General features: G+C 38.8%; 1 protein-coding gene across 1 annotated transcript; it reads right to left on the reverse strand.

Moving 5' to 3' along the window:
* Positions 1 to 2,968: 2,968 nt before the first annotated feature.
* NUP50 (nucleoporin 50) lies at positions 2,969 to 15,924 on the reverse strand. The gene is made up of 8 exons (XM_035550985.2): positions 15,661 to 15,924; positions 12,898 to 12,976; positions 11,671 to 11,754; positions 9,382 to 9,577; positions 8,263 to 8,922; positions 7,228 to 7,306; positions 5,468 to 5,586; positions 2,969 to 3,684 (listed from the first exon to the last, which is right to left on the reverse strand). Exons 2-8 carry the CDS (start codon positions 12,964 to 12,966, stop codon positions 3,482 to 3,484), a joined length of 1,410 nt encoding a protein of 469 aa, XP_035406878.1. The 5' UTR covers positions 12,967 to 12,976; positions 15,661 to 15,924; the 3' UTR covers positions 2,969 to 3,481.
* Positions 15,925 to 16,258: the final 334 nt, after the last annotated feature.

Raw genomic sequence — 16,258 nt, forward strand, 5'->3', positions numbered from 1 at the left:
TAAGGCATCAGAAAGAAGGTCTTTAAGGACATTTTAAGTGTTACGGTGCTGCAAAGGGAGCTGAATGGGAGTTGTTACTAAAGCCTACCTCTTAATTGTTTTATGTTCCACAACATATGGAACTATAAATTTCACTTGAACTTTCATGTCCATCAGCCAGAACAGATTATTGGAAGACACTCACTGTTGTGTTCCCAAATAGACCATTTAAGTACATTACAAAAAAAACCTACATATAGCAATGTGGTATTTTAAAATAAAATTCACACCAACTGTAATAATCTCCCTTAGTGATGACTCTGAAAATTAAAAGAAACTGAAATCTTGATTTTCTTTTTTGGGGGAGTAGAAAAATGGGAGGGAAAAGATTTCTAAGCTGCTGAAACTTCACAATCGCAGCAAAAGGAAGAATGCATGTTATCCATTAGATGCTCCAACACCTATGTACAGTTTTAGCAGTCAAGGCATTAACTCAAATTAGGGAGGACCCTTACATCTTTAACATCAGGCATCCGATTTCCAGCTGTTAAGTATAATATGTGCCAACCAGGAATGCTTCATTGAGTTGAAATCCTGATCAAAATTCCTTCCCTGTATAGCATATGCCACTTTGTTATGAAGGCATTAATTGATTTCTGTGCTAATAACTTGCTTTTAACTCATTTTAGGCCTTTTTTTTCCCCTATGAAATAATTCCTGGCTTTTTGCAATAACAATGTATTTCAATATTTAACTAGAAACTAAAGCAAAGATTTTTTTTTAAACAGTCCTAGAGAAGGATTGTGCTTTATACCTGACCAAGTGCAGCTTGACTTCCTTCTCTTGCTTTGTAGTCCAGATAATTGCAGAGTCACTATGAATGGTGTTGATTCAATCTCTAATTTGCAGTAAAACTCTTTCCTACTCTTAGTGGCACCTTTCCCATGTAAAAGTTTTAAAACCATATGTTTATGTGTATATCTGACATTCTCATTAACGCAGGATTCCTATTACTTTCCCTTAGGCTTTACTGATAAATACGTAAATTGCTAAAGAACCCGGATTTCTCATCTCAATTAGTCTTTCCCACAGCTAATAGAAAATAGTACTTGCTGACATGGATATTGTTTTCCAACACATTTATTATTCTATTTATCTTTCTGTAATATTCTGTGCTCATGCTCAGAATGGCCACTCTTGAATACGATAAAGATGCACTTGCCAGTTTTAGAACCAGGCCAAAGATGTGCGTGCAAAACGCCAAGTCTGCCTCAATTTGGAGGCAAGTCATTAAGGACACGTAAAAAGTTCAGTTTGTCTCTAAGTGGTTTAAGTTAATTGGTCCACACTTCAATAGATATATATTAAATCTATATAGCCATCGGATTTAGGAAGTAAACAAACACAAAAGTAAGGCCCCTGAAACACTCTGTACTGAATTGTTCTTAAAGTGAGATGTATAAAAAAAATCTGCTTACCCCATCCAGCAATCTAATCTAAAGACACCTCTTCATGGAAACGTGTTTAAAACACTACAGTCAAAAGACAAATGGACTATTAACTGAGCCCTTGGACATTAAACCTGAGCCTATAATAAACTTTCAGGCAATATTCTGTTTTTCATTCATACACAATTAACATGCAAGATCTCAGCTTTTTGGCCTCCAATTAAGGTATCAGAAAGACAAAAAAAAAAAAGTAGCCTCACTTATTTTCAATGGTTAAACACTAAGCCAGATGAAAAGAAAAAAAAAAGGCACCAATTTCAAATAATACTTCAAACGGTATCTCAACTCCTTTTGCACTTGAATATTGAAAATGCAATTCCTGTGACCTCAGCATAGCTGAAAGGGGAATGAAGGCCTTTGTTTTTGAACTTTGGTCTAGCAGGCTATATATCTACTTCAGTTAAGGGGGGGGAGGGGAAAGGCCTTAACCTGAAGCATGCAGTAAATTAGGAATCAAGGCTGCCATTTGTTCTCCGATGGAGAGCAGCAGAAAGCAGGTAAGATGTGCTGCATCTCATCAAGAGGTACTACTGTTTTTTCCCCACTGTTAGGCATTGCAGAGTCCCCTGTGAGAATTGCATCATGCTGCTGCTTTCACCTGCGTTCCCCATGCCCCATTAGCCAGAGGCAGGTTGGCATGTTTCTTTCATCTACCCAAAGCTGGTGAGACAAATACAAGGGCAGTTCAAGTTAAACATTAGCCTCTAGCTCTTTGATAGTTTCTAGAGCTGGAAATGAAGCAGAAAAAATATTTGATAGGGAAGGAGTTTCCAGCCAACTAGGACAAGGTTTGAAAAAGAAAAGGATTAAAAAAAAAAAAACACCAAGGTCTGATAAAGCTGAGATGGAAACTCAGAACACTGTTCTGATCTGTGAATTATTGCCACATGGTTTAACTCTACTGAACACAGTTACAGATTAAACTAGTGCTCCCTATTTGTGACAGAAAGCTTGTCCTAGAGCTGCAAACTACTGCTCTATGTTAGGTACTATAGTAACACACACTATTTTTAGCACAGGGGAAGGGTAATTACTTAAACATACTTATGCACATGGTCTTGGTAGCAGACCAAGACAAGATACGGTTTTGTAAAAATCCTGAATTTTGTCTGTGAAAAGCTATCTTCAGTAAAGTACGAGTAAGTAGCACAACACACATACTTACAGCTCTGCCTCTGCTGTGTTTCAGTTTTAGCCCAAGGGATTAGGGAAGAATTCCTCTGAGTGACCATAATGGAAGCAGAAGCCTTTGCCTCTGATTTGTCAGATAAATGCCATCTGTGGTTGTGGTCCAAGATAAACAGTCCTCCAGTTGTCTGCTTATAATATTGCACAGCGTTAGCTTGTTGCTACGGTAAGAACAGAACTGACAGTTCTTCTCTAAGAAACACTACTGTCAACAACACTATGCAAGCAAACTTTGTTTTAAATAGCTGGAGATGCAGTCTCCCAGTCCCCAAAAATCACACAAGTCTGTACTGTTTTAACTCTTACAATATACATCATCATTATTGTTTGGGTACATTGTCATCATTGACAGTTTAAAAATTAGTCTCAACAGAATATGTTAAAGTTAAAAATCAGAGTACAGAAACAGTTTAAACAGTTACATTTGAACATCCTCTCAGAACAGGAGGGTTTTGCATTGCACCGCAGTCTATGAAGAATCTCTGGTACCATAATTTTCTACTCTGATTTCAGTCCATTCAGTCAAGTTGGCCAGTGTTAAAAACATGCTTTAATTTAAATGGATGTGGTTTATCCAGAAGAGGTCCTGTATTTAGTTGTTGAAAGAAGGGAGCACAGTCCAACACTTGTGTTCTATTAAAGCTTTTATTAGCTAGTTTAGATTTTCCTCACAGATTTTTCCAGAGTTTCTATAACAGTTCTTAACATCAGAGTAAGATTCAAGTGTTCAAGTGAAGTTATGGATGAAAAAAAACAGAGCAGCAGCAGTTTGGCAATAATTTCTGAAATCACTGACTGCAATATACTTAAGCCTCCTTCTTCTCCAGTAAGATTTTGTGCAACTCATCTGCGTCCTCACTTGTTTTCACCCTTATTAACATAGTGACAGGAACAGCTGGATTGTTCTCATCAACTGGTGGATTAGGAACACAAACTATAAGAACATTGTTTTTTCCGGTTCTTGTACATGGCATCTTGGGTGGAATTAGAACATTCAACAGTATGTTTCCTGCATAGGAGAGAAGAAAAAATTAAAGTTAAAAAATTTCCATCTTTTACTGTAGTATGGATGTTAGTATACTTACTAAATAGGGATTTAAGTTTGTTTTGAAGGAAGGCAATTGACAAGTGCCATATAAACTTGTCTTATTCTTCTCTAAACATCTGTGCATAGCCACTGTTCCTGATTTATCTCCTCAGTAGGAATGAGGAATCTCTATACTATATCCTCCCCTTTTTTAAAGGGAGGAATCTGAAGAATATCAAATGATAGTAGCAGGGCCACGCAAGGAAAAGGAAATGAAACAAAAGGAGAATCAGCAAATAAGGAATTAAGTCACAGTACTTAGTTTATGCTTACACAAGTTATTCATTCTTAAGCACAGATTGTAAGCAGAAGCAAAAAGTTAGCTTTAACACATGTACAGACATAATTAAAAAAAAAATGGACAAACCATTGTAGAATAAGTACTTTGTATCCTCGAATCATACACCACAACTGATGTTGATACCACCAAGTTACTAATAACGGCTTTATGTCAACTTGTTAAATTCTGTCATGAGTATGAGATACTCAGTATTAGTGGTGTATTAAAACAATTGCAAACAAACTCAAAATCTGCTTCAACAGAAGATGCACCCATTTTGTAAACCTGGTAAATAGTTCAGAACACGGTAGTAGTATTTAGGGTAAAGTCAGTCTTCACCTTCCTTTCCAGTTCAGTTTTTTCAAACACAGTGAGATTTTAGGAAAGGATTACAGCACTGTGTGAAGATAGCAAAAAAGGAAAGTGTGCATCACTATCACTGTAGCAGCTTGTACAAACCAATGCTTGAAAACACCAAACTAAAATGTCTTAAAAGTGTATGAGCTGAAAAGGGATTTCCTGATACATCACCTCAGATGAAAGTAGAGGGAATTAAATCAACATAATGAAAATTAGCATCAGCTGAGTAAAAACTAAGACTTCTGTTATAGGGCATGCAAGTTGGAAAAAGCAAGTTTTCACCTGCTCTACTCATTCAGACCCCTAAAGAAATGCTGAGAGCAATGACAATTCTGCCATACATCTGCCTTCAGTTTTATGGCTAAGAACTGTCTTGATGGAGCCTCGTTTCCATCAAAACAAGTAAATGATGTAGAAGTGACTGACACAAGAATCCCAATCTCACCAGACATTTGAAAGCTTCACCTAATGGGTCTGCAGAAGGTTTTTACAAAGTGTTCTGGTAAGTCTATAAAGTGAAACTGAGATGAGATTTACCAGTGACCTATAGGTACACTATGGCTTAAGTTCTCACATCTTTTATATGCATAATTTATTCTGTTTTATTGAAGTTGTGAAGTACTAGTGAACTCCATATTCACATTTGCTGAAGCAAGGTACTAAGAGGTAGTAGAGTTTCTCAACAATTAATATCAAAACATGTGACAATTTGCCTGCATCTCAGCAGGAAATATGTTGATCTTCATTCTTCACACCTCTGATGCATTTATACATGATTGTGGCATCTTCAAGCTGAGCTTCGAAGCCATTAAACAAGTCAGGAATAGAGAACAGCTACTAAAACATAAAGGGGAAAAAAGTATCCAAACATAAGCCATAACCTATTGCTTCCTTGCACTGCTTAAAGTGTGTTATTTCAGAATACCTGTTAAAGTCATACAATTGCTTGAAATTATTCAGAAGAAAAAGTTTTTCATTAACCTTGTCAGTTATGCTGTGTAACAAAATCTAATGTTTTGCAGGGAATTTTACATCGAGACTTGTTACTAGATCAAATTTACTTACCTAAATTGGTATCTGCTCGGACTAGGAGCTGAGTTTTCTCATTTCCTGCTGGTTTCAAGTGTAATGTTCCTACACCTTTTTCTTTAAACTCATTATCCTTTTTGTAGAACAGTTTGCATCTGTGCACAGAAAAAAAAAGCAAACCTAGTTTGCGCAGATATGCAGAGATAAAATACAAATATCTCCAAATATATACATGCGTAGATATATGCATGTATCTGACTCCCAGTAAGCTGTTTAATAATAATCAGTTAACATGCTGTGAGTAGCATAAATATTTATTCTTCCTGATCTTGACTGTTTCATTCTCTAACAGATGCACTAGAACAGTTCAGTTGGAAGGGACTTTCGAAGATTCAATCCAACTGCCTGACCTCTTCAGAGCTAACCAAAAGTTAAAGCCTATTATAAGGGCATTATCCCAATGTCTCGAGCACTGACAGGCCTGGGGCACCAACCACCTCTCTAGGAAACCTTTTCCAGTGTCTGACCACACTTGCAGTAAAGATTTTTCCTAATATCCAGTCTGAACCTGCCCTAGTGCAGCTGTATGACATTGCCTCCCATCCTGTCAGCAGCAATCAGCTCCACTTCCCCTCCTCAGGGAGCTGCAGAGAGCAGTGAGGTCACTTCTCATCTCCTTTTCGCCAGACTGGGCAACTCAAGTGTCCTAAGCCTCTCACAGGACATGCCCGCCAGCTCTTGTACCAGCTTTGTTAACATCCCCTGGACACTTTCAAGGACCTTAACATCCTTTTTATATTGTGAAGCCCTGAACTGCACACAATATTCAAAATGAGGCCACACCAACAATATATGTAGTGGGGGAATCACCTCTTTTGATCAGCTGACTATGCTGTGTTTAATGCACCCCAAGTTGTGGTACAATGGTACTTAACAGTTCAGAAAAAGGAAGGTCAGTCTTTCTTTCAGTACTGAAATGACAAACGTTACTTTCAGGGGAAAAAAAGACAACATATAGCAACTTGTATTCAGGATCTATAAGGAATAATTAAGGAGTAGCAGCTGTAATTACTGTAAGGCACTATTTTAAAACAGTGATTGCAAAACACTACAAACTTACTGTATCATTCTGGACTTATAATAGGACTTTTACATAAGATTTGAAAACACTGGAGCGTGTCTTAAAACAACAAACCTAATACCATTCTTAATAAATTGGCTTGCAACTTCTCTTAGATGAAGTAAAATACTTTTGTACATGAAAATTCTCTGCCAAGTGTTAAGCAGACATACAATTACTTGGACTACTAAACATGATTTGAAAAACTGTTTCAGGTGGAGTTAATCTCACTTTGACATTAGAAGTACAACTTGTTCACTCCTTCATACAACAGTTTGTATTTTCCAGCTGAAGAGTCTTATTTTAGGCTACACAAATAACTAAGCATCCAACTGGTTTTGAAAGTACAGTAAGTTATTTCTGTAGTGCATGCCCTACAATTTAAGCTTACAAAACCTGGTGAAGGCAGAAATTTTTTCAATCATTTAAAAAAATGATCACAAATGGCCATCACAGCTGTGTCCAAGACACAATATTACTAAGATCCTACTTATCTTTGTAAGTACCTTTTTACGAGTGGAACTTCATGTTCTACACAGCTTCCTAAGAAGGAAGTCAAGATTAACTAGGAAGTCAAGAACATGTCATTAATTTTTTACACTGCAGTGGTTAAGAATAGCAAAACATAGGTATGAATTCTATTTTCAATTTGCTATTGTAAGGTAAAGTCACTTACTTCTTTGAGTAGAAAGCATCATCCTCTTTTATTTCATTAACAATGACTTTTGGTGGCTCTTCTTCCTTCTCTTCTCCATCTTTAAATAAAAAGTTGTAATACATCCCATATGTTAATGTTATAAGCATATAATCTGGAAGGTGTTTCGACTTGTTAACTAGAATTAGTTTATGCATGCTGTATGTTACATAAACATGCAGAGCCTGTCAGTAATTGCCAAAATACCTTTAAGTCAATGTGAGCTCTAAAGAAGCTTTACCTACACAAAAAGTCTTTGTTTTCATTCAGCCACAGGCCTCAAACAACTTCATGCTCACCTTCAATTTAAACTGAATGAAAATACCCAACCATCAAACAATCAAAAAACAAATTAAAATACAAAGTTTAATGAGTAAAATTTAAGTTAAAGCCTTTTGATGGGGAAAAACAGTTGTAAAGTTTCCAAGAGTAGCCTTTACCAATTATACATACCCCCAGAGGACAAGTTTAATTTGGGGGAAGGGTAATCAGGAGCGACAGCCAAGAAACAGGGACAGGATTATGCCTTTCCAGTCCCTACAGCTGCTATAGCGTTTCTATAGCTGACTATACCCAAATTAGCTAAAAACTTTCAAGTAGCATGCGATTTTATTGTCTCTTGTGGTCTGGTAAATAAGATGTATGAAATCATGATGGATCTTTTAATTAATCTATTGGGGAAAAGCACCAGGTATGAAGTGTACCACAGGCTCAAAGACGAACATACCAGTTGTTTTAAGTTTCATCGTTTCAAGTCTTATATTCAGCTAAAAAAAACATTCTATTACAGAGAGTATAAATTTGACAGACATGCATAGGTCTTGGTAATCTTATACTTTGAGTGTTACTTAAGCAGCATGCAATACTGAGAATTCCATATTGCTAGTAAAATTTTGCAGTTTTCAAATTCAGTAACTATGATTTAGTTCAATTTAGTGTTATTTCATCTCTGCAGTACTCTTCAGTCACAATCATTCACCGTTTACCATTAAAATGTTTTTTGAAAATAGAATTTACCTTTATCATCACTATTCCCACTTTCTGTCTGAGCTTCTAACACATTGGTGGATACCGCAGTGAGAGACTTTGTTGGGTTTGTGTCTTTTCCAAAGAAACCTGAATTCCCAGGAGAGAATGAGAAACTACTAAGTGTTCCTGAGCCAAGGGAACCCAAAACAGAACTGCTGACACTCTTGCCAAAATTAAATGAGACAGTTGATGTAGCTCCTAACAATGGGCCTCTTTTTTCTGCTGTAACTTCAGGTTTTTTGTCCGAGGTATCCTCAGTTTTGTTGTTAAACAAAAATGTTGATCCTTGCTGTAGCTTTGAATTCCCAAATGTGGAAACAGACTGAGTGCCAGGTGTCTTGCTGCTTTCATTTTCAGACCCACTATCACTACTGCTTCCATGTTGTTGTTCAATAGTTGCTAAATACTTCTCATAGTCTCTGAAGATGGGTGTCAGATCACACAAGGGGTTTGTGTTTACATGCTTAACTATCCAGTCACGCACAGAACAGTTTAAAGCTGCTAACTGTTTGTGATAAACACTAGAGCTGCAGACTTTACTCTGAGTATAGCCAGAAGATGATGGTTGGCTGCCACCATTAGCTTTTGGACTTGCAGCTTTCTTTTCAGTAAATGCAGTAGTAGCCGGACCATTTGATATGGTGGATCCTATTAAAAGAAAAGCATGGTTTAGAGCTTTTTTTTTTTTTCCTCCAAACTGCATTTCTCATAAAACCCTAAGCTAATATCTCCATTATTTCTGTATTAAATCCATTAGTTTTGTACAGTTATTACAGTGTAGTGTGTTGCATCACGACACTGTGTGCTAGATAGCACAGTTTCAAAGTGTCCGATAGCAAATGTGTTCCATTGCCTTTATCTCTAAAAGGTTTTATCTCCAGTATTACATCAAGAATGACTTCAGTTTCCACATCTTAAAACTGCATGTATTTGATAACTTGTCTCTCCACCAGTATAAAAATCTTTAGGAAATTTTACAAAGATCAAGTCTTAAAACCTTAAAGCAGAACTACAGGGTTAGTGAAAAAACAAATTCCATCATTACATTAACCTACAGAACTTATGGCTGAATTTTCTGATGAATATGCATACTTATTTAAAACTTACCAAATACAGATTGTGTTTCAGAGGTTGTCTTCAAACTGCTGAACAAAGGAGTACTAGAGATACTACTGCTTCCGTTAGACAGGCCTTCTAAAGGCTTTATTCCTGCACCATTACCAAACCCACTGAAGCCACCGCCGCCTTTTCCAGAAGGCAACATAAAGCCTTTAAACCCTTTAAATGCTCCTCCACCTTCAGACTGGGGAGAAAAGAGAAAAAGACAACCAGTTACATACACCTCTATACTTCTATCCTCACTTGATATTCCATTTATTTTACCCTTGTTCACTGTGTCATTTCATGCCTTATTTCATGTCCCTTATTCTAAGTCAGCTATGTAAACAGAGTTAATAGCTTCCTTATGACACATACTCCTGCTATTTTTAAAAGACTCAGATGTTTGGCATGAAAATAAACTAGTTAGAGGAAGTGGATACCTAGAAGCTGTTCAGAGCAGTGGATGTGTCTGACTACCTATTTAGAGATTCAAAGCATTTTGTTTTCTTTAAATAATTATGTAGCAATATGTAATTGTAGGCTTATTTTCAGGAACTTTTAGCATTTACAACCACAATTAGAGTCTAACACTTCAAACCACTCATCAAAACAGTTTATTTTGTAGTCACCTGTGTAACATTTCAGTGACTTACAAAAAATATTCCTATGTCACTGACAGGAAAAACAAAGACAGACTGTACCTGGATAAAGTAACATGTATGCTTTCTTCGACTTCTTCATTACCTAGTTCTGAACGTGATCTTTATGACCATAATATTTTATGGTGTAGTTTCTTACATGTTTTTAAAATACGGTCATACAGCACGATTAGCAACCAAACAGGCACTGCTACTTTTAGCTACTACATGTAACGTCTTTTGAGGTAATGAGCATTTATTACTGGAGTAGAAATTCTCTACTTTCAGTGTCTCTGCACAGAAGTCAGAGGAAAAGGAGAATCATTTCCAAGTTTCATCTCCTTTTGCTACTGAGAAATAGCAGAACTTGGCAACTGTAGGTTCACTTCCGGTATCTGGCCTTGCGGGTCTGGGCTCTTTCTGTTTCCCTTCGTGCTTTACTTTTTCCAATTAAGTCATTGATTCCTCATTTCTAGTTAGCTATTTTTATCCTGTCTTTGATCAGTCCTACCTCTCTCTCTGGCCATTCCAGTTAAACAGCAGTCTGTCTTTGTAGCATTCTGCTTGCTCCATTTAGGAACTTCAGTGAACTTCAAGTTTGTTTTTGTAAATGTTTCACAGATTTATCATGCAGACTCAGCTGTACTGCCATCTCTTCTGCTTTTTAGACTTTGTCTAGCCTATCCTACCTCTTCTTCCAGCTCTGATCCTTAACAGCTAACTCCCAGCCTTCTGACTATTTCTTCTGCAATCATCTAGTCCCCTTTCTCAACCGTTTTTCCATTTGCTTTTGTCTCTGAATCTCTCCTGTTCAAGTTCTGTTTGTTTTTTTTGTTTGTGTTTTTTTTTTTTTTTTTTTTTAAACTTACATCAGAGTCCTCTACCACCTCTATGGCTAAAACTACCATAGGCAAAAGTGGGATGGGACACGATTTATATTGCTAGAACAGAAGGAAAATAAAGAGCACAAGAGAAAATAACCTAACCTGTAACTGTGCCTAGTCCTGTTCTATCTAAAAGAAAAGTTGGATGTGGTGCTTACGGACATGGTTTAGTGGGTGATGTTGGTCGTAGGGTGATGGTTGGACCAGATGATCTTGGAGGTCTGTTCCAACCTTAATGATTCTATCTAAAAGCAAGTCGGATGATAGGTAAAATTTCTGCCCTGTTTCTGACACAGAGCATGCACTCTTGAGAGAGCACAGAAAGATATATATGACAAAGCATCTGTTGAAGACTTTTGAAAGGACTATAGTCTGGTTAGATTGGGTAAACCCACAACAAAGTCCAACTTCCTTTCTGTGTTTGTTATTGCAAAGAGTAGGAGGCACTAAAGCTCTTCAGTGGGAAAGAACATTATCATTCTTTAAAAGAATGATCTCTCTCACTCTCACATCAACTTAACAATTTGGCTTTTACTTGTTTAATGCCTGCCTTGGACATCCCCCAGCCCTCCAGTATGGTTAACTAATATCTTTTGATTTCCAGGCTTCTACCTCTGCAAAGATTGGAAGCGCAAGAGCTGACTAGTTGCATATACATTTTAAATGATAACTTTATGTAGTATTGTTACAGGCCCAAAGTAAAAATTTGAACACTTATGTCATATTTTGCAACTGAGTCAAACTATGACAATCATGTTCAGTGATTACATTACCTCTGATCCAACGTTTCGGCGCTTTGCTTTTTTAATAGCTCTGTTCTTCAGGACTTCCTCACTAGCCACTGAGAAGGTTCCCACCTTTGAGAAGAAGTTATGAAATCATTAGTGAAATTCTCAGAATGCATAAAAGTATCATAGTCTGAAGAAATGGCTGAGATAGGTTTTGAATACATCTAACACTTTTCCCTAACAACTAAGGAATGAAAAAAAATTACAGTACTGTGATTAGTAAAATATAAAAATATTATAGTACTGTTGATACTGGCACAGTTCTGTCTTCCCTGTTCTACATTTAATTTCCTTTCATACAGACTGCAATCTCAATTTTTCTAGGACAAATAATTCAAGAAATTTTGTGTTTTTTTAAACAAGAAAATAGTATCTTTGCTGAAGGTAATCTGTCAGTATTGCACTGTTACAAACAATACTCAGCTTGGAGGAGGTATATTGAGATGTATTGACAATATTCCACAATCTTGGAAGTTCAGTTATCAGTGAAGGTAGATCATTATTAATTACTACCCCAAAATAAATGAGGAAATCAAGTTTGTTTATATTCATATTTCTGGAAGAGTACTATCAGTTTTCTTTCTTACAGTCTATAAGCCTAAACATTCAATATTTTTAGTAGCATAGAAGCTAGCATAATTTGTTTAGAGATAAAACACAAGCCTTAAATAAATATTAGACACTAACATGGAAGTCTCTTTTTACAACCAGATGAAGCGCCTCATTTGACTGTTTGTTTAGGCCCCCTGGCTGTGTATGGACATTCTGCTAAGCACTTCGAACTAATGTACTTCTGAAATTAACTACTACTGACCTATAAAACAGCTGGGAGAGATATGAAAAAAATATCCAGACTGTATTATGTCAGTGAAACTTAAAATCAACTATTTCAAGAAATCAAAGCCACTTTTCCTGTGAACTGAATAAACATCCATCACACAGCTGAAGGGTTCAAAAGTATTATACATTCTAACATGCCTGGGTTTCCCTTTAGAAATGTAAAGTTGCTTTCCTCTAAGCCACTGATGTCATTTTAACTGTTAAAAGCTGTTTTGCCATGTGGTCTGCATATACTGGAAGCTTTATATAAAATAATCTTTAATATACTTTCAACCAATTTCACTGTAGATTTCACCCACAAGGTGAATGGCGCACGTAAATAACTATCCTGCTACCTGCTGGGGGGAAAAAAAAATCTAATGTATAGTTCACCTCCTCAGCTTCATCCTCCTGATCCCAGTTTCTGTCAGTCAGTTCCTTTTCTGCAATTCTCTTTGCCATTTTTCCACACCTGTGTATAAAAACAAGCAGAAATGCAGAGAATCAAATACACAGGAATTAAATTCTAAGCAACCTTGATTTGTATTATTCAGAACAAGTAACGAGAATCAGAGTTCATACAGAAGTCAGTCAAAATTGGAATGACCGTTGAAAACCGAGTGTTTTTAAAAACAATGAACAGCACGTGAAACTGGAGTTGTGGTTATTAGCCAAACTTGATATTAAATTTAAACAACAATAGAAACATGCAGTTCAACTACAGGTTAACTGTTCTTTAGCAGCTGAGCTGGCTAAAAAATTCCTTTCAGTCCCATGATCCATTCCTCATCACTGCTTACTCTGAAGGGCTGAAAAAAAAAAAAAAAAAAAAAAAACATTGAACACATGAAAAAGGATCTGGTTAAAAGATTCCACATCGCAGTCCATCTTGCTTCAGGATACCCAAGGTAAACACCAGGAGTCTTGCAAGAGTAAAGTTGCTTGACAGCACCTAAAATGAATACTGATAAGGACCTACTGAAGCAACTGGCCAGACAGCTTACTTTGGTTAAAGATGAATGTACTCTGCTACAAAAACCAGGGTTGCTAGGACATTAATGAGAATGTTGAAAAAAATCTATTGCAAATAAATAGGTGACTTTTCCTCTAAAAGAGGCCTAAGATGTATCATTGGTTTTAGATCAATTAATGTAAGCAGCTAATTGTTATTTTGCTAGTTATCTCTGCAATGTAAAGCAAAAGCAACTCCGGAGAAGTAATGCTTGTAGTTTTAACTTCCGACTTCCATTTTAGTAAAGTACAATTCATTAGCTGTGCTCAAAAACAAAGAATGAATCGAGCTATGTTATTTTATCTGAAAGACTTGGCAAACAATCACAGCACTAAAGTTTTATATGGAAAGAAGTTATTTTGACTATGATTTTATCATCCGACGTTAATATGAAAACTTTTCAGAGAAAAGATGTAGTTTTGTAGCAACACAGGTCTTAAGCAAGTGCTAGAGTTAAAAATTCCTCAAAAAAAAAAAAAACAACTTAGGTTTATGATTGAGACCTGAACAGAAGATAAATCCACAAATAGTTGAATTTCAGAGCCAAAAATGACAACACATGATTACAGAACATCTTGCTTAGCCAATTAAATATTTTAAACAGAACAGTAAATCTAACTGCACAGCAGTCTTACAAAGGTCGTAAGTCAAAGCTGTGAGTTTTGGTCTGACACATATTTCACAAGCAGAGGCACAGTTATTAGGATCTTTCAGAAGGGCAGTGACAAAGACTGGTTTATATAAATGCTTTAAAATGGCATAAACCACACCATACATAAAGCAGGTGTCCTACTATGCAACTCATGATTCTCTGCAGACTGGCTATTTAAATCTAAGCCAGTGAAAAAACTAAAGATACTTATTTTAAAATTGGCTCCCTGATATAGTTTTCCACAGGAGTATACAAACACTTGCCACCAGAGGAAGGCAAGATTGCATCTCTTTGGCAGCAGCCACAGCTCAAAGGCTTGTGAGACTGTAACCTAGAATTACTCCATCAGATCCCACAGAAGATCAAATTACCACTCTTGACGCCAGCCACTAAAGCATTACAAGCACTACATTAACCAGAAAGCCTATTCTCCACTAAAAGGAAAAAGCAGTAACCAAATTGGCCTAGGCTCCAGGTTCTTTACACCTACCTCTGTTTACATGATTTCTCTAGATCAGTACTGAAAATAGGAGCAGACAAGAGTATCTAACATACACAAGCAGCAAGAGAATTCTAGACATTTCTAACCTGTGAAAGAAGCAATGCAAAGCCACCTCTATCTGATGTTTTCTATACATATACACAGGACAACCTTCAAGAAGTTTTTGTAGCAAGTGTTCTGAATAGGTATTGGAGTATTTTGAGAAACACCGTTTTATTTGAAAGGCACAACAGAGAGGTTTTGTTGAGCTACTGCAATCCACCTAGTAAGTTATTTACTACGCCTTACTTAATGTAACATGAGAACAGGTCTGAATTTTAACATTTGCATTCCACAATACAGTTTACCTACTATAAGGCTTAAAAACTTGCCCTATTGGAACGCAAGACCTAATACTGGGGAGTGGAACAAGTCACTAGTCCTTCATCCATACTTAGGAGCCCTCAGCCCCACCGTGTGAAGATGCCATGTACACTGCAGCCACTTTTTACCCCCTGCTCCAAGGCAGGAAGCGTCCGGGGCTCCTGGCAGTAACAAAAGCCCCGGAACTGGGCGGGTGCATGCTGGTAGAGCCGGGTTTCTCCATTCCTGAGGCACTGCTCTATTTCACCGCAGACTCCTGCGGTAGCACGCACGGTCCCTCTACCTTCCTTGTCAGGAGCCCTGCAGCCGCCCCGGGGAAGTCCTAACTTTCCTCCCTTCCCCCCAGCCGTTAAACGCAGCTCGCACTCCCCCAAAACCGCCGGCACTCCTCTCCCCAAGGCGCCGTCCGCCCCTCACAACCCTGTGCGTATCCGTGAGGCTCCGGGGGGCTCCCCGGCCGCCCGGCAGCACCCTGCTTTGCGACCCCAAACGGCCTCGTTATTCCGCCGGGTGTTCGGGGGGGGGGGGGGGGGAAGGCACGTTTTCAGGCCGATCCTGCCCTCCGCCCTGCGGGAAACCCGCGCCTTCTCTCACGGGCCGGGCACAGGGGACGGTGCTGCCACTTACCCCCGGAACACCTCCCCTCGCGAGGAGCGACGCTCGCTGCGGGGCCGAGGCTGCTGCGGGTGGGTGTCGGAGCCTGCTCGCGGCCTGCCGGGCTCCAGACCCCGCTCAGCATCTCCCTACCGGGCTCCCCGACGCCGCCGCCATTTTGTGCCTGCGGGAAGGCGGCGAGCAGCGCACCAAGGCACCAGGCGGACACCGTCCCCCCCTAGCCCTGCAGCAGCGCGCATGCGCCCTTTGCTCCGCCGCCGCCGCTCGGGTGGCGCATGCTCAGTGCGACAGGTGGGCGGCTGTTCGAATGGGGGGCACGTGTGCGTGCGGGCGTTGCGACCGTTGGCTGAGGCGTTGCTGGTGGGGGCGGCCCGCGGCGCACGGTGGCGACCGGTTTGCGGCCAGACCCCGGCTCGTCGCCCTTCCTCCTCCCCGCGCGATTAAAGCGTGGGGTTATAGCTGGAAGCCACTGGGGAGAAGGCGATGCTCTCCCCTGTAGGTTTGAAACAGTGGTCTCCAAGCGTTTTTGCATGATGTGCAGTGTTCGTGTGGCTGTAGGGCAGTAACGGTGACAATGACAGCAGTCAGAAGGACCTGAAAACTGTGGTCT

Source organism: Cygnus atratus, chromosome 1 (assembly GCF_013377495.2).
Source record: "Cygnus atratus isolate AKBS03 ecotype Queensland, Australia chromosome 1, CAtr_DNAZoo_HiC_assembly, whole genome shotgun sequence".
Lineage (NCBI taxonomy): Eukaryota > Metazoa > Chordata > Aves > Anseriformes > Anatidae > Cygnus > Cygnus atratus.

What these genes read in the sequence shown, in the direction of transcription:
- NUP50 (XM_035550985.2), bottom strand. Translation starts at nt 12,966, where the DNA reads ATGGCAAAGAGAATTGCAGAAAAGGAACTGACTGACAGAAACTGGGAT. An exon ending in TGAAACACAATCTGTATTTG is followed by an intron (nt 8,923 to 9,381) that starts GTAAGTTTTAAA and finishes TTCTTTTAATAG; the next exon opens with GATCCACCATATCAAATGGT. An exon ending in TGGGAATAGTGATGATAAAG is followed by an intron (nt 7,307 to 8,262) that starts GTAAATTCTATT and finishes TTTTATTTAAAG; the next exon opens with ATGGAGAAGAGAAGGAAGAA.